General features: G+C 36.9%; 1 protein-coding gene across 2 annotated transcripts; it reads left to right on the top strand.

The window, feature by feature from the left end:
• Positions 1-4,208: 4,208 nt before the first annotated feature.
• On the top strand, positions 4,209-26,749 carry LOC138304873 (transcription factor GATA-3-like). 2 transcript variants are annotated; one of them, XM_069245224.1, is made up of 6 exons: positions 4,209-4,408; positions 4,808-5,192; positions 8,742-9,215; positions 11,925-12,082; positions 18,130-18,255; positions 24,436-26,749. In XM_069245224.1, the coding sequence occupies exons 2-6, from the start codon at positions 4,985-4,987 to the stop codon at positions 24,847-24,849; spliced, it is 1,380 nt and encodes a 459-aa protein (XP_069101325.1). In that variant the 5' UTR covers positions 4,209-4,408; positions 4,808-4,984; the 3' UTR covers positions 24,850-26,749. The 2 variants fall into 2 exon arrangements, with proteins under 2 accessions (XP_069101325.1, XP_069101326.1); XM_069245225.1 differs by having other exon boundaries at positions 11,937-12,082.
• Positions 26,750-27,110: the final 361 nt, after the last annotated feature.

Raw genomic sequence — 27,110 nt, forward strand, 5'->3', positions numbered from 1 at the left:
CCGCTGGGTGCCTAGGCGGCCCCCAGACCCCTCGCCTGGGCTTGCACATGTAAAAGACTCAAGCTACGCCCCTGCATTCTTTTATGCTCAGTACTCCATTCCGTAAAATAGAAATCGTATACATACAGTAGGATTAGCCTAGGCCTAATGTTGTAAGTATCCTAGGTGGAATTTTAAAAATAAATATCAAAAGTATTCACTATTCAATGGTTCCAGACGCTTAATGAATGTTATTTGATTATTTCCTACTCTCCTACCGTGTTTATATTGAAACTTTAAAAACTTAAACTGTAGTCATCAGCTGGAAGTCATCATCATCTTTGTTAGAAACCGAAACAATCAACGTCGTCTGTCACATTTTGTGGTTACGCTTCAAACTCAGGTCATCAAAGCGTTGGTTTCAAAGCGCCAGGAACACGAAGCGTTTTGGTAACGTAGACGATAACGTTATCTAAAAATAACCGTGCAATACACTTTTCTATAAACTACTTCCGGAAAAATCGTGCAATATAGTTTTTTATCGGTGATCACGTGGTGTGTTTTCGACCAATGAGAAGTGACAAAAAATCCAGAAAAATAGTATACAACAATATATGATAATATACAATAATACGGTTGGTACTCAGACACCACGAGTTATCTTTGACACATAAAACACAAACAAACCGACACATTTACCACACGTGCATCAAATTGATTGGTCTGGTTACATCACAAGCTCTGGATAAGTCACATAATCAGCATTTCTTGGAAAAGTTTTATAGTGTATCTTATTCCGGTAGAGCCTACGTCATTAGGCGTATAGTCATAGCATGCACTTAAAGGATGATAATTATTATAAATTCTGTCGGCATCTTTAATGTTGCTGATTTAGCACAAATTACGTTTTAAATCTATAGTTAGTAAAAACCTTAATAAGACTACAATGGTTATATGCTATCCTAGCCGAAAAGCACATAAACACTTTAAAGAGAATAATAATATCCGCTTTTGTCTGTCTAGATGAAAAATTATATATAAGTGTTATGTTATGAATTTCCGTTAACGTCACGTACCTAGTCATTTGTATTATGTCTAGTCTATAAAAACTCCATAGTACTGAAGTGATAGTAAGCACATAGTTTTGTCACACATTAGGGGTTTTATGTGTATTATTAACATATTTCTGTTTATGAGAAAAAAATAGCTCACAAAAATATATAAAAGACATTCTGTTTCTGTTTTCATAATTTAAATTAAATCGTAATCTAGTCATCCAAGTTCCTATAAATATATATGGATCGTTCGCTTTCTCGATGTAGATGATATATATAATTATAACATGATTACGTTTGTCAGTTGAAACCAATAAAACGTAGCATGGGGTACAAAATAAGATTAGCAATGTAACAATATGGAATCACATGCTATAGTTCTATAGATCACGTAAATGATTTAGGTATAAATAAAGTTCGAATGTATAATACATTTACAATATTATGTGACTTTTTACATTATGTATACTTTTATGAAGTATATCAATATTGCATTAATTGATACTGTATAATACAAATACCAAGCATATATTTTTGCAGCAACCATATCAGGGAAAAATATCATAGCCGAAACTATATAAAAATTGCTATGCAGAGTGGCTATGGCATGGGGCATTAAATAATAATCACGTCAGTTTTCATAATTTTTCTACCATCCATAATGTATTCATGTAAACAGAACTATTAAATGCAGTGCATTTGTATCAGATCGATTTATGCGCAACGTGAACGAGTTGCTTCCCCTTGATAGGGAAAATTTAGATATCGACGATATTTTCTGTATCAATTTACGCAAAATGATTTATCTTGATATTTGCTCTTCAAAGCCAGCATGTTGTACAAACAGTGGATAGTTTGATAAACTACGATATAATATATGTATCCCTTCGTAAATAATACAATATGTGTATTTTATTTTCTCCGGTTCCTGCTGTTCACATATTAAAATAATGGAAGGTTATACACCGACTCCTGTAACAGAAATCAGAATATCTAACAACGATCAGATACCACTTAGATATTTGATAAGTTCTGTTTTAATACACTCGTTACATCTATGTTACATATTTTAAATATTAACCCTTACCGTGAAATATTGCTGCATTTACGCGGCACGTGAAATTCGTGTCACTGACTGTGCTTTTAAGATTGCAACCCTGGGGTTTCCTAGATCGGATCCCGATACCGCCCAGGACTTATGTTTAGCTATCTTTTCCGTATCGGAACCAGTTCCGTCTTAGGAGGGGGCTCAATGTTATCGGCTACCGAACCACCCCGTGGTACAAACTCCGTTACGTATGGAAAATAACTTAATGTTTGGTTTTGTTGTGACATGCAAATTAAGACATCAAGTGCCGTCAAATCTACCTCATAGGGGTCCAATCATAACACAGCGGTATAGCCCGCCGGACCAACGTAACACACCCTCTGTGCCCGCTCTGTCCCGGGGGCAGGGGCTCCCGACAATCTTATCACGTTTAATTGGTCGAAAACGTTGATTTCCTACGGTTAGGTGAGGAAGACGGATAGGCTATGAGTGGCTGACATGGTTTTTCACACCCCTGGTGTGAGATAGCCTTGTTCGTCACTCTAATCGTCATGTAATTTAACTGATTAGGGGTGTGACAAATTGGATGTAATCTTAATCAGAGCCGGTATTAATACGAGAGATAATTCTGATCATCATCATAATCATTCTTCACATCCAACCTGGTAAGTCGTATGTGCTATCACCAGATCTATCTTAGAACCTATAGTTACGTATAAAACATATATAATATACACTAAATATATTCTCCAGCATATAATTACACACCCTAAGTGACAAAACACACACTTAACTTGAATTCAAAACAGCATTTTTTCACCAAAATACATTAGCCGTATAAATTTCCATGCGTTACATTAAATTCTAATGCATTATTTGTCACCAGTAATTCATAAAAGCGTATTTATATGTGTCTCTTTATGTGTCAATTTCACAAAATTGTTTGAATAATTATGAGTCATTTTTAAATATAAAACTTAAATAAATGATCTAAATGTCTATTTAATTCATAACACATTATTGTAATTTTCATCACATACTGTCGACATTCATCTTTAAAGATGCAAAATTTTGTTATAAATTGTTATTCTATTTCCTCCTCGTTTTTTTCCCACTCTTTGCCATTAACCCCCGAAAAATGGTTATAAGTTGTTTGACTTCCATATTAATGAAATCTCTGTTTTCAGATGTCACACTGTCCCGCCCCCCCCCCCATACAGTCGATAACTAGCAAATAAAAAGCCTTGGAAATATGAAATTTATTTTTATATGGGGGCCATATTTTACATGGGCCACAGATGGACAGTTCGCCTGTTGTATTCGATTAGAAAAAATACAATTATACAGAGAAATGTACATAATTATGCGTAAATGTATTTTGATGCACTTAGTGTGAAATAGAGGCGTACAGAAGCCGTGGTTTAGCCGTAAAGTATTTTATTATTTAAGTTTTGTTGTTTATTAAGTTCACATGGATATGAGATACAATTTGATGGAGTGCTATTGTTGATATGAAAAGTACCCGAGTATATAAATTGTCGATATCCGGGAGGGGCGCCGTAAAGATGGGGGAATAATAATCTGTTTTTGGAGGCTTATCGTCAATGATAAGGGAGTAGACTCCATCAGTAACAGCTAAACTTGTCCCCCTTTTGTAATTACTCAACCGAGGGTGGACGCCAGCTTAGCGCTCTGTTTCTCTCATACACGTTTATTTTACATCTCAAGTCATTTTACGTACAAAAACGAGTAAACATTAGCATTTCAAATCATTCAGTTGGAATAAAAAGGCTTGCTATTGATAACGCTTCTACATGAATGTGGGCGTGGTTAACTGTTTTTGGAGTGTGTATTGTGATTGGACAAAGTATCATATAAAATATGTTTATAGTTGGTAAAGCCACGCCCATATCTTGTTAAGGAGGAAGGCGTCCTGCTACAGAAGAGTACACTGTATTTGATTGGCAAATAAAATTCAATGCATGCACTCATGTGTACTATGAGGATCAGTAAAGGGGCGGAGCTTAGGGCGGTACGTCAACCGCAACAAAGAATGGTGAGCTGTGATTGGCTGATGACACAGTGTCGCGCCACGGCAGTCTCTCTATGTGTAACGACCGGCGTCGTACAATTGAATATGTTGCGAATCTACTCATGAAACAACGTGTAGTTGTATGCGGATCTCATTTAACATCGCTGTTGAGCGGACAAAACTACTATTTATACGTACGGGACTTGTCTAGTACTGGATGATACGCATCTCTGCAGCATGGTGCAGTGTGTTGGAAAACTAACATTGTTCATATAGTTGGAGGTTTTCAGAAATGTGCGTATATAGATAATATATATAAATTTTACCATTATCACAGTGTTTTATTAATCCCTAAGTGTAGGTATGTATACATACAGCACGTGGTGCAGACTGTATGTGTTTATCATACAATCACCTTACATGTATACAACATTATCCGTGAACCGTCATAGAATCTTATCATCACCGCCTTATCACCCACCGGTGTACGGCCCTACCGCTACAATTATGATTTTAGATTAAAATGTGATTTTTGATGATTTTATATATTTTTTTACACATGCATAGTGAATAATTATGTACAGTTGTAAAAGAATTATGCTTATTTTTTGTGGATTTTATGGCAAGTGGTGATATAATTTTGATAACGAATTTTGACAATTTTTATTGAAATTATCTTTTATTTTATTTCAGATAAAGCTTATTGGTGATATTTAGAAATCGGAAAAGACACCGGAATACAGATATACAGCATATTTACTGGATTTTACACGGCTACTCAAATCTTCAACCAACCGTCTGTAGATAAGCGATTAGGACTTGAGAATTATCTTTTCCCAGTTGTTGTGACAGTGTACTTGTATATTTACAATGGAAGTACCAAGCGAGCAGCACGCTGCATCCTGGTTGCGAGGCCCCGAGGCCCCACGGAACTACCCTGAGAATACCTCCGGACTTCTCCCTTCCGAGGACATCGGGGACATGTTTACTCCACATTTTTTGGACTCTAATGGCGGTCATATGAACCCTGCCGGCTACTACCCCAACCCACGGGCAATGGGATACAGACCTTCTCATGGTAAGATTGTGCATAAAATATCAAATTCAGTCGTAGTATGATAATAATTTAATAATATTTAAACAAATATTCATTCTAATAACTCTTAAGAGTGAATACATGCATTTTATTATCATCTCGTTTTAATATCAAAAATTTGTAAATAATGATATCTAAATATTAAATCAATAGATAAAAGATATATGAATTCATATAGATTAATATGATTTAAAAAAGAAAACATGCCACGGGAAATATAATGATATGCCACGCAGATATCTTACTTAATTTAAACTATATTTGAAATAAATGAAAATAAATTAAATATTAGAAGAACATTCATATCCGTTAACAAATATATGAGCTACAAAAATTAGAAAGTAATTTATCTATTCAATTTTTCAATATTTATTTACACACTTGTACACACAGTACATAGCTTTCTGTCTCTGACTACATAACTATAGTTTATCCGCGGTCTGCCAGTTAGTTTCCCAAACATAAACATTTACATTTTTGTGTCTCGTTCACGGTAGGAATATCTGTATGATATATTGTAATTGGAGCGAGTTAAACCTGCGGTGGGGGAATTAAAGTATAATCTCTTTTTGACAAATCGCGGAAATAAAAACAAATAGTAAAGCGGATTGTGGAATGATCACACCGGCTTCCCACCTGTCTCTGACGGGGAAAAAACTGGCCGACATTTTGTCATATTACCTCCAGCCAAATAACTTTTGATATTTAGGTATAAATATATTTGACATTATACTGTGTTAAAGAGTCGTGAATCTGCTGACGGGATACACTTCACGTGAGTTCTGTTGAAGAGACTGTTGAAAAACGGAAGCGATTGAACCCGATCTGGTCCGTGTATTAGTCTGAACTCTTGTAGTAGTCTCCTAAAGTCCTACACACAGTAAACTACCAGTCTATATACACTTTATAATTCTCTTTTTCTTATATACACCACAGGTCTCTAATTTCAATATAGCATGATCAATTGTAATTTTTGTTTCGAGCGTAAAGTTCCCTGTGTGGAATCAAACGTGTAATTGTTAAAAATTCTACTACGAAGTTAGCTACCATTTAACTCCAGTTGACTGACCAAATAAACCGATCAGTATTCAGATATTAAAATTATGTAACATTGGGAAAATATTATTTCAATTTATCTTTAATTTCGTGGAGAAAAATCCCTAGAAAAATAATTTCGGAAAGTGTGTTAGTTTATCGTAAAAGAACAAAGGAATTTTCAATGGAAAAAATAAAACTATCATTTGGATAAAAATAAGAAAGCTAGTAATAAATTATTAGAAATTATTGCCGATATATTTGCACTAAAATGAGTGACATTTTCACATAATGTGTTGGTATAGCACCAGAAAAGAGAGGCCGGCTGCCTTAGATAATTGTTTTAATTTGTTGCCTATTTTCTGTCGAGAAAGTATGTGATAATTCGTAGTCCGGCGTCACCGGGGTCCCTACATTGTCAGCACAACTGTTTCAGTAGCTGACTTCTAAGTATACGGCCCCCTAACTACCCCATCAGGAGCATGGGATACCGTTTCATTTTCAATTTCTCCGGCAATTACTCTCAGATTGTTTTACACGGCAAATTAAATACGCTATATAAATATAGCTGACTTAAAAACAATTGACATATAAAGAGGGTATTTATGAATTCCTCCATATCCACGGCGACGGGTTTTCTCTTATTCATATAAACCATTTTCCGCGGAGAAATGTGACGGTGTCTGCTTTACAACTGTTCTAAATCAAAATCTACTTCAAATTCAACTACCAACATTGGCTGTCATTTCTTTAGCCACTTTCGATGTATTAGAATTAGTTTATTAATTACACTCTCTGGAATTCCAGATGTTTTTCCTGCCAAACGTTTTTAGACGCTGTCACAAATTACTGTAGGTTGTGAAAGGTTCGTCTTTCTCAGCTGCGAAGCGATAGGTTTATAGTGCCCAATTGGACCCCCGCTGTATACTAGTCTTCTCTCAGCTCCCTGGGACCCAGCGATCTCCCCCTGGGCGGGCCAATTAACCCCGTCCCCGGTCTGTCTCGTCCCTGCTCCCACTCTCGAGATCTGACCACGGAATAAGTCGGTCTGGTGCTCCATCCTAAAACCCAGACCCTCTTCTGCTTCTCATTACCCACCAATTAATCTAATTGAAAGACAATTTGCCTCAATTTAAAGGTAGAAATCCTACAGTTAAAATGTGTTCCTACTTTTCCACTAAATTTCTCAAGCCACTGTCTTGTACCAATTGAAAGGGAAAAACACAGAACAGCGTCATGATATGTAGTTCTGAAGAAAATGAAACCTAAAACCAAGTCGTGGGGCGTGGGATTTATCCACCAAGTTCCCCTTTTACACACCCCATGTAGGTCAAAAATGAAAAATCTGAAAAATGCCACATTTTTCATGTAAGTGCGAAATATGACTCCTGCCAATTAATTTAGTTGGAGAAGCTGAACTCAGAGAATAAATATTTTTGTAATATAAAATCATAAATATAAATCATATTTTTAAAAATGTACTTGTCATTGCGAACTGCATACAGGCATGTGCACATGTACCTTATCGCTAAGTTAATGGTAAAATTAGATATCTGGAAGGCAATAAATATTTTCATAACATTCGCAGAAACAAATTTGAAACAGTGTACAAACAATTAGTATTGATAGGAAGCAAAGATTTCCTTTTGACACGGCATACTTCAAAGAAACACACGGAATAATTTGTATTTTTACAATTGTACAAACAAAATAATGTCCCAAATAAAACAATATTTACAGTAAAATTAATTCTACACTTGAATATAAATGATTCTATTCACATTTCATCTCCTATTTATAATCAATTTCAAATTTTTCAGCATAATGTCCTCTGATGGGTGTTCATATATATATATACATGACATGCGATTGTTTGTTTTGTTAAGGGATATTATTTTACAGAAACAAAATAAAAGCGAAATATTTCATTTTAAATATATTTGTCTTAAATTCTCCAGAACAGTTGTCTGTAATGTAACTTCTATATAATTCTATAAACCAAAATATTATTTAATTTTGTAATAAAAAATTGTAATGAATCAAAGATAGAATTGTATAATCTAAATTTAAAAAACGAAAAAGCGTCATTATCCCTTCAAGAAACGATACATTATAATTCGGAATTTAATTTATAGCCTTTTCGATTGGATTTATATTACATTAGTATTACAGTCATTTAATGAAAAAACGTCACATCGTTGTATATATCAGATGTAATTCAGATCTAAAAGATGGGTTTGGGAGACCATTCCGATCTCATTAGTAATGCAATTCAATTTTCCAAAAATGCAATATATCATGATATGTGTAAAATAAAAAATAAATATGTTAAGAAATTTATCAGGCATTGGCTACACCAAGTATTACAGTAAATAATATTTTTTTTAAATTAATTTTTATCTAAAAAAATGATTTGAAAAAAAAGTAATGGAATTATAATCAAACGAAAATTGCTTGTGTTTTCCATGTATTTTTTATTTGTTGTGTTCATTACAGGCGGGAGTCAGGTATGCAGACCTCATTTCCACAACCCCCTCCACAGCTGGCTCACTGACAGTAAGTCCATGGTTCCCCACGCTGCCCATCAGTGGATGAGCCCCTTCACGGGCAAATCCCTTTCACACCCAAATCCGGCCGCGCCTCTCTCCGTACACCCAGCTACCTCAAACGCTTCCAGTTCCTTCAATTTCCCACCGACTCCACCCAAAGATGGAACCCCTGAAAATGTCACCACCTCTACAGAGTACACACCGGAAAATAAGCCATCACACAAGCACGATTCTTCGCAGGAAAATGGTTCTTCCTTTTTTGGGAGTCACGGAAGCAGTCACACCGCACACCCAGTGCCCACCTACCCCTCCTTCGGGAGTTCGGACTACCCCAGTGGGCCCCTAGGGTTCCACGCAGCTAGTGTTTTCAAAGCCACATCCGCACTTTCCCGACCCCGCACAAAGACCAGGTCAAGTGCAGGTAAATATCATTACTACATCTCATTTTATATTACAATAGAAATACCCGTTTGTATGATCTGTTTCAATGCTGGCTTTTAATTCCAATCCCAAGGTTAAATCACTCTATCATCGCACTAACATTCATGTATAATGTACAGAATTGTAAGCATCTCCGATATATATATACTAGACTAGCAATAAATGTCTATTTTACAGGTACCATTTGATATAGGTATAACGGCTAGTCAGTTCATCACATAAACAAATTATATCATTTGAAGGTAAAATACTTAAATCATTCATATCATATTTAGATTTAATTTTGAAAATAATTTACCACAAACTCAAATCAATCTAGGTGGATGTCTTATTTAGTGGTGCATCAGATCAAATTTCCTGTTACATTTGTTCAGTATACATGTCCTTCATCTAAAAATTGTTGGCAACACTCGAGCTGTTCCGGAATATCCGGATGAAGGGACCGGTAGTCGGTTTGACAAACAGAATAAACGTGAGCGATCTAGTTCCTGAAGAATACATAATCAGATTAGACAACTTTGTATAATTTACCTTTTCTCCCAAAATATATGTATTTTAAATTTTAAATTTAAGCATTGATGAAAACCGTTATTATTAGCCTTAATGAAAACTTAATGAATTTGAAAATTTGACTGTAATTATAAAAATAAAACTTAACATTTCCACAGTTAGAAAGTTATTGTCACAGTTTCAGGGGCGTGACACTGTTTTAGTGTCCAACGTTATTTCAAATGATTGTTTTTGCACAACCACTAAACATTCCATCCGATACGTTATAGAATAACATAGTGGTTGTTTTATAAAAAGCATATGTTGCCTGTTAGCGCCACGGCTGTTTCTAATTATGAATGAAGGGGAAAACCATGTATACAAATGAACGTGCTTGGGAAGGCGATATATACTTAGTCAGATTTCGTCTCATAACTGTAAGTGGTGGGTTAATTGTTTAACACGTGTAAAATGGCAAAGTGAATCCCTGTTAGCAATGATGACAGCCTAAAGTGGGTAAAGTTCAAGTTAAAGAAACACTCAAAGATATTTATTTCGAAATCAATCTAAAAATCATGTATACATAGTCGATACTAGTATTTATAAAGTTTTTACAAACTTAAGAAAAAGATGTCTTTAATTTTGCATTTATATAGTATTCGCGCATAATTGAATGTAATCAAAACAATTTAAACATAAACCTATTAAAATGGTTTTATTATTTTTTAGTTAGATTAGAGTTGAAAGGAATACGTATCAGTTTTAACCAGCTTAGTGCTATGGACAGGTGTCTTCATTTGTCTTGTTTTACGAGCAAATCCAGTTCTTAGGACAGCGATTTAAATAATTAATGGGATCCACTTCATTACACTCCCATCCTCATACACATTGACACATCTGCTGAATCGAACATTTCTTTGAAATTGAAGTTTAGGATCAATAATTATTAATCCCAGAGGCCTAAACTACATAACTATTCCCATACAAAATGTGTAAATCATACATGTTTTACCTGCTTGTGTTATTTTTGTTTATTCTTTTAATAACACATTGGGGGCAGATAAACGATACTGTATATCTGTGTATATAATAAATGATCAGTACGAGACATTTGTTAACTCAAATTCGATGCCATCTACAGGATCGAGGGGGGTTTATGTAATTAAATGAAACGCAAATAAAGAATGCAATTTTACGCAATAAAAAGGGAAATTCCTTCCAGTGTCACAGCTCCCCCGTCCTCGTACATCACCCAGATAATTGGTCGATATGCTATTTACACTGACTAAATAGTCGTTTATGTAATTCAGGTTTTTTTTTCTTGAAGGAGAAAATGAATTATGTCAACATATCTTATGATGTGATATATGTCCATAATTCTTTCATAAATCATAAAGTGTACTTGGCATACTATAGAATAATTGAGGCATAACCAGATTAAACAAATAACCATTAGGAATAATAAGTCGCGCCAGGTCTTAAGGCACACCTGTTTACCATGGCCAGTGTTGAATGGGAATAACTTGCTCTAATGAATAAGTATTTATAGATATTTTGACTAATCTTATAATGGTCAGGGATTTGTCCACTGACTCGAGTCTCCGTTGGTGTCCGTAGGTGTCCATTTGTCCTGAATTCACTTGCCACAGAGTGCGAGCCTCCTCGTCTGACCCTCACCCTAGTGCTCTGTAGGGTGTGACACCCATACTTTAAAAAAAAGTGAAAAATTGAACATAGTGATCGAGCCGTGGGGCTTATAACTATGAGCCTGCTAATTAGGGTGAATAGTAAAAGACGTGTACGAGTTTGTGTTAGTGCTCGCTGGGTCAAGTACTGCTGGCGACAGGTGGCTGTGACGAAGGCAAAACCTGGCCACCCTAGCACAATCCGGACCCGCCATCCGGCTCCGCTTTGTAAAGTACTTATGACTAGTTACGTGAGCTATATGATAGCTTGCCTCCTTACAGGCACTGCAATTAAATGAATACACTCGTGATTATACTCAAACAGCTTCTCTATTTTACATGTACGTTTACCGTCAGTCAAGTACTAAACACTTTGTCAAAACGGAAAAAAAACGACCAGTTATTTCGCTGATAAAATCACACACTATCTGTCGCTCTAATTTTGTTGACTAGTTGCTACATATCTAATGACCTGTTTACATCATACCCAATTACAGAGGTTTTACCTTTTTCAGTATTTGTTTCAGAAGGAAGAGAATGTGTCAACTGTGGAGCCACGTCCACTCCACTGTGGAGGAGAGATGGAACTGGACATTATCTGTGTAACGCTTGCGGCCTCTATCACAAAATGAACGGACAAAATCGACCCCTAATCAAACCAAAAAGACGCCTGGTGAGTTATCTATTTATTATTTTTCAATAATTCTACAACTCCATTGAAAATTTACAAATAAGGTAAAACAATCTGCATAAAAATCCGTTGTTCGATTGGTGAAATATTTCAGTCCGACTCTGAAATTATTACGCGCGCATCTAACTGTAGACAGACACACAGACAGACAAAGAGTTAAAGATATGTTTGTCAACAATTTTCATCAGTGCTTTTTTTAGTTTTGTTAACATTATACAAATTTAATTATTCGAGTATGAAACATGGATATATATTTTAGTAGTAGTCGTCTGAATTTAATATAGCTTGGTAATTATTTACAGAATCGTAACCATATAATATTGTTACAGATTCTGTTTGAGCATAGTTCATGTCTACTTAGTCGGATACGATAAACTATGCAAGTGGAACTCGGACGGCCGAGAGAACTAGAATTTTAATGATAGTGTTCTACCGTAGTATTTCCCCTGGGCAAATGATACGCAAACAAGCGAAACTGCATCACGACATTAATAGCTTTCACTTTCCGACAATACATATATCCATATATGTCAAAATATGATATTATTTCGCGAGCTTTTTTATGAATATTATGACATAATTTACGTCATTTGGCGTTAAATTGTGTGCGCATTTTGACGTAATGCGTGCGAGCATTTGCGGTCCTGATTTTAACCATAGAGACACCGTGGTGTAACTTTATAACAGTGAGACATCCTATATTCCACAGAGCTTTTAACACCCTGTCAGCTCAGAAGCAATATGTTTATTTTCACTCCAGTTTATTTCTTGCCGAGATATGCATGTCGAAAAACGCCCATTCGCCCAACAAACCATTGCCTCAGCTTTACAAGCGGAGATCGATCAGTCAACAACATCACATTAAGCATTTTCTTCATAAATATTTCCTCAGAGAGATAAGCTTTGTTTTCTTTAAATCTGATAAAATGGCAGAAAATCCCCATGTCCGTACTATGTTTTTTAACTTCAAGAAAAATCAAGAAAAAAATATTTATAAATGTTTGTGTAAGAAGGGAAACAACGGACATCTATGAAAGGGAAAGAAGATTTGCTAAGCAGTATAACATCAAGTAATAGGTACACAGGCGTCTGCGTTTTTTGGTTGGATGGCCGTGGAATTCCCTTTTCGTGACAGCGGGGTCTTTACACGAAAACAGCGGTGGGTGGGCGATACTGTCTAGGCTTCGAGCCCTGGCGCCGGCCAAAAGTCGGATTTACTTTAACACACTCAGTTTGGCTTCAGGGTTACAGTTCCACCGAGAAAACTGGCTGAGTTAAAAAAAGACTATAATGACCCGTGGTCCGATTTACTCGTGTGGATATTATACCGGTCATATCTAGGCTTCAAACGGAACCATTTACCTTCCCCGTGTATAGATATAATAATCCCATATCAGCGGGATCTTTCTTATCGATCACAAGTTTATTTTTTAACAATATATATTTTAACACTTATTTAAATTTCTTTTGAATAAGATAACGGAAGGAGAGTGGCACGTGTCGTTAAGAGTGCTCGATTTTATTGATACGGGGATTAGTGGGGACACACCACCGTAAACCTAACCCTTATACGCCTGTATTGCTTATTTGTTTGGTTTGATGTGATAACACAAATAAATCGAGTCCTTAAGATGGAATCTCTGAATAGAGGGACTGCTCGGTTTATTTACACTCTCAGCATTATACGGTAACCGAAGGCGTGGCTACACTCACTGACAACGACAATAGAAACTGATATAAATTCATACGGTTTTTATAAAGCAATTGAATTCCTGCGAATCGCTCATACGAGTGATAATTCACATGTACACTGTACACTAATCTGAAGGTAATGGACTTTAAATGAACATTTACCCCTCGTTATCGTGTTGCCGTAGTCATATAAAGATTTCCCCATGTTTTCCGTAAAAGTTATGACACCTCAAGATGAACCGGTCAAGTTTACAGAAGTATGGCTATTTGATTTCCTGACCAGCTGTTTACACATACTCACTTAAATCAACCCCTCGTCTTGGAAGTATTTAATAGTTTATGCCTCTATTTTCCACATAACAAGAAACTATCAGCCCTGTCAGGGATACTATTTATCGGAACTGCATGGTAGCGGAGTTGGCTGGCACCGATCGAGCACTCCCAAGATTCATAACATGCCAAATACACATGGGAGGGCATTACTCAAATCTGCAGGTTGTTGTTTCCGGAGATATTCCCACATATATCTGTATTATACGTTTTTCTTATTTATATTTAATCCATAGTAAAATAAACCTCACAAACATCCATTATACTTCGCTAATATTTTTCAATGAAATTAAAAATTCATTAATTAGAATTTTAGTCAGCTATGATGCATAAATATTTCGTTATTTTACAGCTATGGCCAAAGGTTTTAAAATGATGATTTAATGTATAACGTTCGAACCGCCGGATATAACATGAATATTTAATCAGTTGTCGGCAAAATATATCTCACTTTATCGATATAGGCCCATTATATTGTTGCTCACGACAGCAGCTAAATACATGTGTAAATAATTAACGTGAAATAAAGGTGTTCATTCTATTTTTGTCCTTACATAAATCTAGTATTTTTTCTTTCATAAATGCTGAAAATAGAATAAAATTTTATTCTTCATAAAATAACCAATTGCAATATAATTCACGACAGAAAAAAAATAAAATGCTGCTTTATCTTGAAAATCTCATTATGAATTGAGGTTTGAATACAGTCATTGTCCTGGTGATATTATCGGTATACGTAAGTGTACATATTCCCGTCTTTCCTGTGAAATTACGTCAACTCTCAGTGATATATGCTTCTGTACACATTTTAACTATATCGCGCCGGCTCTTTGATTCTTTATATTTATATATTAAAGTCGGGAAATGAAAGAGCTGAATTCAAAAGTAGTTACTAATGTCCTCAAGCAGTAGTACAGTTCCGTTGTGTCCGTGTATACATCTCTATATTATCTGATCAAGCCCTGGGCAGGTAATGCAGTGTCTCTTTTAAATTTCTCAACTGACAGAGTTTAAATTATCAAGCCTGAGGTTATGATTTATAAAACTATACGTACGGTATCGCGAGCGACCAATATGTCAGCTGGTGGCAGGACATGGCGCATTCTGTTTGTCTTAACAGATATACATCAAAATGAGGCACAAACAACACCGGGTATAAACCTTATAATTTATCTATTTAAAATCAGCGTTAAAAGAAGCAAAGACATATTTTAAAACAATAGGAATAAATATTTTGTTGCGTTCTACGGGTTAAATATCCGATATTCAATTCCTTAGAGATATAAGGTTTTAAACAACACGACCGAAATATATTTGATCGTCAATTGGCAATTTTCTTTAAATTCAACATTGAGCAAATACCGTTTTGAATGCTATTGTTCCAAATTGATCAGTTAGAACACTGCTTTGTGCAGGATCTCTTTCGCCGGGACCAAAGATGGCATATTTACAGATCTAGATGGGAGATTTGAGGTGCAAGATTTAGCGATTAACAGTCAAGAACTAGTCTTTCTGTGTACGGGCGACTTTAAACAATCAGATGGATTCGATAAGGTGACAATAAAGGCCCCGGGTCGTATCGTTTTATCTAGTGGGACATTTCGATACATTCAAAAGACAGAAGATACCAGGGTCGTATGTGTCTCAGGACATCATTAGGAAACACATGAGCATAGAGCGACACTCCACGAGCCGTGACGTTTTGTCCTGACGTCAGACAATATGTATACACCCGCTCGAGCTTGTTTGAAGTAAATTATGTCATCGTAGACCCCTTATCTTGCGCCAATTTAGATATGGGCTAAATAATATCGCCAAGATCTAACTGAAACAAACCACGATTTTCAGCTCGAATGATCAATGCTTAAAGAGCGGATACAAATGTTTATTTGTTCGTCCACTTTGAACAAAAATGTAGATCTGAGCTCCAAGCCAATCTATGGGCCGTGCCATCTGATTTGGTCAAATCGAATAATTGGGGCCGGTCTATGAGGCAAATTGTTATTTAGATATCGCCTCAAAGCTGTCAGGAGGAGACAATCACACTATTTATCGTTGATGTTCCTCGGTTTTAGATTGTAAATTGACGATTCGAACAATTTGGTATTAATTTATCGTTTTGATTACACCCCGATTGAAATCTAATCGTTTGAATTTCTATCATCATAGTCTGCTATCGCAGTGAGCCGGTGGGTGGTATTTAGGGTGAAGACTTGTACTGATATCACTAATAAGAAATGTCAACACTCGTTCATAAATACGACCCATAAAACGTAATCTACATGATAATCGACAAAAAACGATAAACTATTTCACTTTACATGACTGAATTTCACTATATTTTCATCATAAATCATGGAATATTTTTGTTCTCCTTTTCCTGATATTTAATACTGCAGATTTCTAGACTATTATTTCTTTTGTACTCTAAAATTGAAATAAATGTTTTTGATTCGAGATTTTCAAAAACTTAACCGAAAAAGAAACTAGCAATTAGTCCTTTCACTATCCTGGGCCAAAGGCTAGTTGTAATTATAGGAAGCTCCGATTAGTTTGTGTAGGCAGCGACTCGGCATAATACCCTTCTTATAATATTAGTTTGTTAAATTAAGCACGCAGTTAATAGAATTCAGTGTTCATAAAGCCCCGGAGAAGTTGGACTTGATAAACAGGCATTTAACAGCATCTATTGACTCTTTGGAAACTAGGTATAATAGCCGTGTGTAGCTAGTTTAGCCCCAAATATTTACCCCTCCTATAGCGGTGGGAATTTGCCAATTTAAACGAAATGAATAGTGTTTGTCTTCTTCTTGCTTTTACAAAAATATTTTGGTTTGAAACAATTCGGTCTTTGTGCTGTGCCTCCGTACAGCGTGCACCCTACCCGGTAGCACTCCGCTCAGATTACGGCGCATTACTGATGTGAGCAAGGGGCAGACAGGTCACTGTCACGAATTGTCATCTTCCGCCACAAAACAAAGATCCGAGCGTGTGCGTAAGATAGATTTTGTATGGTTATATGTCAACCGAGGGTAAGAAGGCGTGCGGTTTCCGTCTTCTTTTGTTAAAAGCCATGTTCAGGTAAAAGGCGCCTAGTGGTTTGAAGGTTATACACATTTTACTATCGTTTTACATACGAAATTCAAATATTAATTTTTTTATACTCTGTCACACAGTTAGCCCGGAGGGTGCTCACGTATTCTTTCTGGATGGTATTAGGGGCGCCATGAGTGTCAGTAAGGCGGGGTAGTCATTTTAGTGATATGTTGTAGCTACAGGGGTAGAGGCTCGGCGTTACAGATCATTGCCTCTCCCTAAAATTCATTTAGAATGTACACTGAAACGGATATCACCAATATACCACGACGTATTGTACACACAGAGCGAAGAGTGATAGCCCTGGGATAGCTCGCCACACTCAGTTTCCTTATTTTCTTGTTATTTTGTACTGTATAAACTAACACGACATGACTATCCGCGAGGCAGGGACTTTGTGTGTAAACACTAACTTAGACCCGCTATGTCTGTTGCAGTACAATAATAAACTCGAGTCGCATCTCTCCCTATAAACACATTGAGACCTTACTATCACCGCTGTTCATTAGACAAATCGACCCGATCGTTATAAAATGTTGATGTTTTGGCTTGTAACAGATGTGAGATCTGTTGGCAGCAAACCTATTAGTGAACAGATTGTATTAGTACTATCAGTACAACTTTCGTAGATCCATAAAACATAGTAGTAAATAGCTGATCTGTTTTATTTCGACAATTTTACTTATCATGCATGTATTTGAAGTACAAATGTATGATATTATCTATACTCTCTAATGAATCACAAGTAGTCGTTGATATCGACAAACGTGTGAAGTGTTTATCAGGAGAATCTATCAATTCTTCCTCGCATCACATTATCATAGCAAACATCCAAGTTTTCTGTTCTATCTATTCTACATCAAACACTACTTGTATAATATTATTATAATTTGATGTTTTTGTTTCTACAGTCGGCGGCCAGGCGAGCGGGAACAAGTTGTGCCAACTGTGGAACGTCAACGACGACGTTATGGCGACGTAACGCTAACGGTGACCCTGTTTGTAACGCCTGCGGTTTATACTACAAACTCCACAACGTAAGTACTATTTTATAATTACCAAGGCATTGATGTACATTAAATACTTCATTTTAGAAGAAACGTTTATTTGGCCACTAATTTAAAAAAAATGTAAAACTGCAATAACTCGGAGGGTTGATGGAAAACATGTTCGTAAAAGAGTCAAACTGCCATAGCTCGAAGGATGTGATTAGAATCAAGTTTGTATAGGAGTCAAATTGCCGTAATTTGGGACACGTTAAACATTCCTGAGGTAGGGTGGGTGTACTACCCCTGAGAAGTGCCGGCCGACTGTAGTACATGTTTAGGGTGTGTATCTGACAATACTACATTGGTCTGTTGGCCATACTCAGTGCTTCAGGGTTTCATCCAAATCTACGACATAATCAAAGTCGACAAAAGCAGGGTTTCTATTGTATAATCCACAGCTGTGCATAGCTTAGGGTTTTGTTTTATCGGTCGAATTTCGCCGGTGAGTCAAATGTCTGGTGCTCTGTGGTCAGTTCCTGCAGGGTTGATACTGACCACCGGTCACTTATCAGACTCGCCATCAAACTGGCCTCCAGAAATATGTAATCTTGTTTGTTTGAAAAGATCCAGATATGTCATACATGTCAAACTCTATTGTCTACACGACTGGTTCCAGCTTTCGCTTTGTTACATGGTGTAGACTTTAACAGTTACAAACAAATACGGTATCAGAACACATTTTGCAACGCACCATATCATCGAGCTATCGCACTGATATTGTACGTTTTTGCTTATTTATTTCTAAAGATCTACTATGAATAAAAAGTAAAAGAAACTATATCATTTTCAACATTTTCAAACACCAAATATCATCATTTTTAGCAACTCTACCTGAACATTTCTATACTTTTATCTGCCTAAATTATTCACAATATTGAAACATTTTAAATTGACCTCTTACATATTTATATATATATCAAGATTTAAGATTTTGTGAAGGTGTATCATTTAAGTATTTTTTATACAGTAAACAGATATCGCTATGAATATATAATAGACAACTAAAGATTTTGTGCGCTGGATCATGAACAATTATTACTGTCACTACCCATAAACCCAAAAATACTGCCTTAACCCGCAAAAATAAAATGTTATCCGAACATCACTTAGTATATTGCTTTTAAATTAATCGTATTTCGTAAGATATTTACATTCTTATTAATGTCTGATCAACCATCGAAAAATTTTAATTCCAGATTTCAATTTCGATAAAATCATTTTCAAAATATTTCTAAAGTTCATTTGAGCGAAAAAGTGTGTTAATCTGAAGTTGACTTTCAATTTTACACCAGTGCACTTAACAAAGGATTCGTACTCAAGTCAGACCCCTATCGCATTAACTGCTCACACTTTCACGTGGGTATAGGACTCGGAAACTACGAGGCTACTTAAGTGTTTTAGATGAAAGTGGTGTTCCCATTTTCTGTATGTAATCAGGCGTGACACTGGCCATGAAGTCATTCTGCCGTACCTGGCACCTTCAGGAACCCTTCAATTTTAAAGCATATCCCCATAACCATTAACTTTTGTCGTTGACTGTATCGACAGTCAGTAAAAACATGTCCAAAGTTTCGCTGCGAGCTAAGATCTCTAAAGCATTATGTTCCTAAAGAGACCTAGCGTGTCTCTACCATGTATTTCACGAGCCAAGCGCCATTCCTCCGACGATCGGGCATTGGGCACCAATTTTCTTGTCAAAGTTGATACTAGTGACAGACGGGCTTTCATATGAGCTCTATCCCTTTACATGCTTTAGGTCGGACCTACGTAGGCATTTCATTAATATCCATTTTAGCTGGCCCGAGTTTTTTGTATTGGTGTCTGTATACGTATTGAAATTATTAATTTGTTTATTTCCGTGTATAATCACTGAAGGCGTACAGCGATCCTCGCCTCTGCCTTGCACCATTGAAAATACCTTGCATGAATAACTAGCATAAATTCATGACCTCAAATTGCGGCAATTCATCATCGTAGACTGTAACTATCATTCCGCTAATGACTTCTACGCTGGCGTAGAAACTACCCTGAATTCAGCCAGGAGTTGGGGACATTAATAGGCCAGTAGAGAGAGGTTTCATGCAATCCAGACCCGGTATGTTACAAGGCAAGAAGTTTACGTGTAATAATTGATAATTTCATGGGATCCCTTATAAAGCGCGTTATCGCTAGGTCTGGTCTTATCGCGGCAAACATCAGTAGCTGGCGGATCATAATCGTAAAATGTAAAACATCGATGAATAAACTGACAGGAAAAACATAAGACACATCCATTTTTTATGCTAACCTGGTTTGTGTTTTCCTAGTCTCGTACATCTACACACAATGCCATTCAGTAATCAAATCAAATCTGTTGACAATAGATTTCATTGTACAAAGCAGAAATCAACGGTAAACGAGACAGACCACCAATCAGTATATATTCGCTCATTATCCACGTCCACAGCCAACTCGCCACTCGTTTGTAAGACAAACGGTGCAGGTAGAAATTAAATATAGATGAGATCAATAATAGATAGAGATCGATGATCGGTCAGATGGGTTGGTCGGTAGGCTCTAGGGAGGAGGATAGACCGACATTACCGGTATTCCTCTCACCTGTCTCCAGTAGTGGCGAACAGAGCAAAGTAAATGAGCAAATATGATTTATATCTATATCTGTGGACAGGACAAGTAACACCAGTGAAATCCCAAGGTTGTTTACAGACCTGATAAGTAACCCGACCGCATCGCTGATACAGATATAGATATTAGACACGATAGATTTATTGAAGTCTCTACAAATGGCAATCTCTGCTAGACTCCAACGTCCTGTAACAGTTGGTGTAAACGTTTATAAGCAAGGCATATATCTGGTATGTCTGGACACGATTGGGCCATAAGCGCAAGCATCCTATTGTTTCTAACAAGGATTTCCATTAATACATTAACATCATGGCGGTATGAACCAGAATTAACATTATCAATTTCCCTATATATCTCTGTACCATTGCGTATCAGTGATCGGCTGGTTAGGAAGTGACCGCTAGGGTATGATAATAGAATAGGACAATGACGTAGCGGGGCTGTCTGACCCGGGATCGCATAGAAAGCGAAAGAGACACAGCAATTAAGCGTGTTTGATTTGTAATACATTGAGTTAAATCTCATTTCATTAAATAAGTACAGAGAAATATGCCATACTGAAGGTTAAAGTCGCCACCCTTTAAAATTTTGGGCTGGATCAAAAGGACAGAATTCCAACATAAGTATGTACGATAGAAAGTAACAGACTCACTGGAGTCGGTACAAACATTTTACATGGTCGATTGGGTTTCAATTTTCGGTCTCTTCTCCATTTAAGAAAGAGCTCTCATTTGCCCTTGGTGTACATCACCTTTGTACCTTTATTCTCGAAAGAGTTCCAGTTATTTCAAGACCAATCATTGCAATATTATATTTACTACAAACATGCCTTGGCGATCTGATTCTATAGAGAATATGACATAATTACACGATGAGGTCCTTTTTGAAAAGCAGCAGCTAAAGGGGTATTGGTTTCCCTTCATACAACCTGTCACACCGTTCTAAATAGTCCAACCAGTTTTGTCGAGAGCTTGCCTTTTCAGTTTTGTCTACTTTTAAATTCAAACAACGGTATTGATTTCTCTACATTGAAGAGTTCATTAAGGCCAACAACTGCGGCAGTTCCGGTTTCAGCTTTGCGGCGACATGAAGTAAATAACTTGCATAGCTTTTGAGAAAACATACAAACTAGCTTCTCTCCGCTTACATCGTTCCATTATTAGAGGGAATTTCATACAGAAACAAATTGTATATCGGATGAGAAAATTTAAAACTCTCATAACAAGAAAAAAAATGAGTTGAATATATAAATAACGTTCCCATGCAATATTTCTGCAGTTTTACTTGACGTTGTAGAGGTCATACACTCGATCTGGTTTAAATCTCGTGTCAGTCTATCATTACGGGCCTCTCGATGCATACCCGACACACGGTATTCACGATCTACCATTGATCTGAAATTAAATGTAATACATGGAACAAATCCACTTTTATACTTTGAAAACAAATTTGTCGATCATTTAATTCGGGACGTTGAACAGCTAATTTTAGTTTCTTACATAATTATGCTCGCGCGTATATCCATGTATTGTGGAAGAGAAAGTCACGGAAAATATCCCTATTAATTACGTTATCAGTTAGTTCGTGCTAATTATAGCTCATCATGGTTTCACGGTCAGAAGGTTCCGAACTCGTAGGAATTATTTAGAGATTAACTTGATAACGAGGCCACCGACTGAGATTCTACAGTTGTGACAGAATAGGGACAGAAAGTGTCGAAGCATTGGTGGTCTGTACCACCCTGATTAAATACATGTTGTCTGAGGTAGACTGGTAAGATATATCTAATACGAATGGTGATGATGCTGGTGAAAAATCTCCTTAGCTCTGTTATCGAGACAATCCTCTTTGGTTTCGATTCAAATTAATTGTACTTCTGTGCCTTATACTTCTATGTGAGTAATGCATGTGACTGGTGTGTCGACTACCAGGTAATCTATGGAATCGACTGCTCGTGGACGGCGTGTAACCACCAGTCGTTCAAACAATACTAGTCGTATCGATTGTTATAGGGAAAACTAGTGGCGTTTTCTGAAAAAATAATTCATCAAATGTGACTGGCAAGGTAGAGCGCATTAGCATGCAGACAGAGCTGGGTGTTGTAAGTCGGTCGGTGATTGGTTTGCGATTCACAGTTGAGATGATCAGCGATATGTTACCATTACTTACATATCAGACTTTGCTTTGACGAGAGTTTTATGTTCTTGGGATTAAAACAACAGCCATGCCATTATTTTCCCCATTGTAAAATCAATCAGAATCTGCTCCATATGGAATATTTGCAACTTTAGGCAATTGGCCAGGAGGAAATGATAGCCCAGTGACTTAAAAGCTTGGCGAATTTTCCAGTAATAAAAATTAAAACCAGGATTAAAATGACAACCCGTGCTCCCACAGGAGGAAGGAAAATGATGTCTCCTGGCAGAAAATGACGATCGTTTATTTTCTATTCAGACAGTAACGATCTAAGTATCTGGTGTTGCCGGTCTTTGTCCCTCCACTATAAACACGACTCGAATCGTCCTGATTACCGCACCATGAGGTATCGCTACCTGACAAAGCTAAATGACTGCTGAACGTCAAGCGAGCACCGACCACACGTTAGCGGAGACCAATCAGCGAACATGATGATCACTTAAGATAATTAGGCTGCGAATCTCGTACAAAGACGGGATTTTGCCTCTAGTTACCCATGACAGCTTTGCGCTTAGTTACTGCAAATGTTGGTATAAAGACATTGTATCGGCCTTCTGGTTCAATGAACATCCTTTTTTGCCGTGTGTGGCTGAAATGAAGGTTGTCACTGCCCCTCTAACAATCTATGTGACAAATCGCATTACATCAAATCGTCAGAGTCTAAAGATCTTCAAGTCAAAGTGACAACTCCATGACATGGTATACTTTACAGCATGGCTGTTTCACCCCGAAATCTCCCCACGAGACTCCCCCATTGTTACTTTGTTATTGTTCCATTGTAGACATTTCAGAAAGGCATGTCGGGGTAATTTTTTCAGTGTAATTCTGGCATCGGGCCCGTCCTAGCGAATCCCCCTACTCTCTCTTTCTTTATTCTTATATGTACGCGATACATCATTGTCTTCAAAAGTAACTTCAAATTAGCGTTTTCCTGACATAATTGGTAACGATTTTGAGTTTCAAATAAAACTTAGATATAAGTCTGAATCGATGAGCGTAAAAACATATTGTTCTAGCAATGGACCCAAGGTCCGACATCTGGGCTGGCCGGGAGAGCCGGCAACTATGTTTTAATTATCGTCGGCTTGTATGTGAAGAATCCGACCGAGTTGGCAGTTTGACTCTTTGAGAAATGGTTCGAACAATCAGGGCTGTCAGGAAATAAAACAAACAAATTGATTTGGTGTAGTATAGTTAGAGTTGGCGTTACAATCTGTCTGTGTTATATGAAACTTGTCATTGTTCTTCAGTGTCGTGTAACAGGAGCTGTCATAAATGTAGCCAAAGATGAGATGAGTAAATAGTGCGTCACTGTAGTTAATGCTTTGTGTACTTTATACATTACAGGTTAACAGACCGCTTACCATGAAGAAAGATGGAATTCAGACAAGAAACAGGAAAATGTCAACTAAGAGCAAGAAGAAGGGCAAGGGAATGCAGATGTCTGACTTCCTGAAACCACTCGACAAAACCTTTGGTGGTTTCCATCCCAACATGAACGCCATGCACGCTCCAATGCCAACATACATGGGTGGCAGTTCATCTTTGGGAGGATCATACATCTCCCCAGGCTCGTCTCACATGCAGGGAGCTGGCAGCATTGGCCATGGCAGCCTCGGAGGTGGATTCAATAACTTTTCATCGTCCATACCCTCATCTTTTGCATCATCATTTTCAAGTATTCCAAGCATTTCATCATCAGGATTTTCCTCTGGACTGAACTTATCTACGACGACAAATATGGTGGGAGCAATGGCGTGAAGATGATCGGTCAAAACTGACCGGCCGATAAGTGCACGTGAACAATGATGCGCGTATCCGGCCACTACAGGCCGGGGGTTCAATACAGCGTACTGAGGATAGATGACGCTCCGGCCCCTAGAGGCCTACACTGAAATGTTGGGTCTAGGTGAAGAGTGTGTTCGTTACTAAATCGACAACCGGTGCGTTTCTTCTTTTGCCTGAAACACTCTAGCTAATTCCCTTGGACAGAGCACAGTCTGTCATACAATACTCTCTCTCATGAGCGGTAACGAGAAAAAATATACGAGAGCTGTTTCATCTAATCCTGGGAAATGACAACATAGGTGTTTCGAATGCGTGCGAACGTCTCATCTACCGCGGAAGGATCTCAGTCACGAACCACCACTGCATAGAAATATTGTTATTGCCACGGATTATGACAATGCTGGACTCTATCCGGGTCTCCGATTTCACCAGCGCCCACTTTAACGTGATTTCTTTGAACAGTAAATCTAGGTAGTGATGTGTGTTGTCGTTGTGAAGGTGACATGGAGGAACTCTCTCGGGTAAATCGACCCAGTGGTGCCCCATAACCGCACAGAAGGGTCGGCTCACGTCCCGACCTCAGTATTTCACATTACACTGACTATGGTGATCTGCTGTAGGTCCTGTTCGCTCAAGTTTTCAAAACCCATTTTTGAATTCTTTTGCTATTAAATAGGGACAGGAAAATGACTATTGTCGATCTTGGAACATTGTCAACTAAATGGTGCTTGTGCGATGAACAATATGTGTGGATTGGTTGAATAATTATTGCCTAATATGGGATTACTGTAGTAAGACTAGATCACGCAATCTTTGGTCTGCTAACAATTAACACTAATAGACTGCGTTCAGCTAAAGTGCAGAATTGTGTTTTTGCTCAAACTGAGGAGAATTTTACAATTAACATTACATATAATTATATATTAAGTAAATGACCATTGTTTTCATTGCATTTTCAGATTTCATGTCACCTGTATATATTCTATTTATTATTGTCGGTTGAGAGAGTGGTGTGATTAGATGGTCATTGTAACAGTTATACAATATACTTGAGCTCGTTTTCTAGTCCCACAATTCAGAGCTGGTTACGGTTATATAGAATTTAATGTGTTGTAAAGATCAGGCATATCCCGAGTGCTAGACTAGATATCGAGTGACGTCATCACGATGATACGTTTCCATTGTGGAAGTGACGTCATCGTGGCGATGACTCGCTCCCGTTTGTTATTGGTGGAAGTGACCCAGATTTGTTTTGTATGTGTGCCTTTTAATAACATTGTACATTAAAGAGTAAAACCAGAAGGAACTATTCGTCCTTCAAATATACTTCTGTAGACATATATATCAATGAACGGATCTACATGAAATCCAATGTACAGCAGTAGATTAGTGGTCGGTCAGGGTACATTCCACAACCAAGTCGGACAGCATGGGCGGGATACTACGCAGTTTTCTCGTGAGGAATGTTGTATGTCTAGCATGGTCAAAATCGTACTTTAATAGCTACATCAATCTTTTTATGAAATATGTTCAAATCTAAAACAAAAATATGTGCAATATTTCTTATCCATGACAAAAATCAAATACAAACCCCATCCATTAAATTGCATCGCTATGTTTATATATTCTCTCTCAGAACTTCGGTTTTTTAATTGAGAATCGACAATTTTTTGTTTTATTTTGTTCAGCCATGTTTATTTTAAGGAGACGTATGATTTGACCATGTTGTACATTTCTTCACTATTGTGAACATACAGAAGTTATTGTTAGATATTTTGCTGTTCTATGCCGTGTATAATTAAATGAATGATAATGTATAATTGATGAAAATCAGAATTTTCCATTATGACAAATAAAAAGTAAATAAACAAAATCTGTTTTCGTTGTATATTTTTAGTTAGCTTGGTTACAATAGAAAAGTGAATTAATTCCATTCTGTTGCTAGTCATTCTATACAACATCAAATTGAAACATTATTGTCCACTGATATTTGAGATTTCAATCCGGTTTTATTATTTGGTTATTATCAATGAGGAATCACATTGGTACAAGCTTAATAAATAAAAGTTCTTATGTCAACAGCTTGATAATGGAACTTTTATTTAGTGTATTGCAATCAAAGAAGATTAGTAATTAATTGTAAAAGTCAGAATAATATTTAATCTAAAGAATACCACGAAAACATCACAGATTAATAGAAAGTATGTGTAATTGATCATTTATTAAATGCTTTT

Source organism: Argopecten irradians, chromosome 12, assembly GCF_041381155.1.
Source record: "Argopecten irradians isolate NY chromosome 12, Ai_NY, whole genome shotgun sequence".
Classification (NCBI taxonomy): Eukaryota; Metazoa; Mollusca; class Bivalvia; order Pectinida; family Pectinidae; genus Argopecten; species Argopecten irradians.

Excerpts from the sequence above, each read along its gene's own strand:
- LOC138304873 (XM_069245224.1), top strand. The coding sequence starts at position 4,985 with ATGGAAGTACCAAGCGAGCAGCACGCTGCATCCTGGTTGCGAGGCCCC. Across the intron at positions 9,216-11,924 it reads AAAGACCAGGTCAAGTGCAG|TATTTGTTTCAGAAGGAAGA; the intron begins GTAAATATCATT and ends TACCTTTTTCAG. Across the intron at positions 12,083-18,129 it reads TCAAACCAAAAAGACGCCTG|TCGGCGGCCAGGCGAGCGGG; the intron begins GTGAGTTATCTA and ends TTGTTTCTACAG.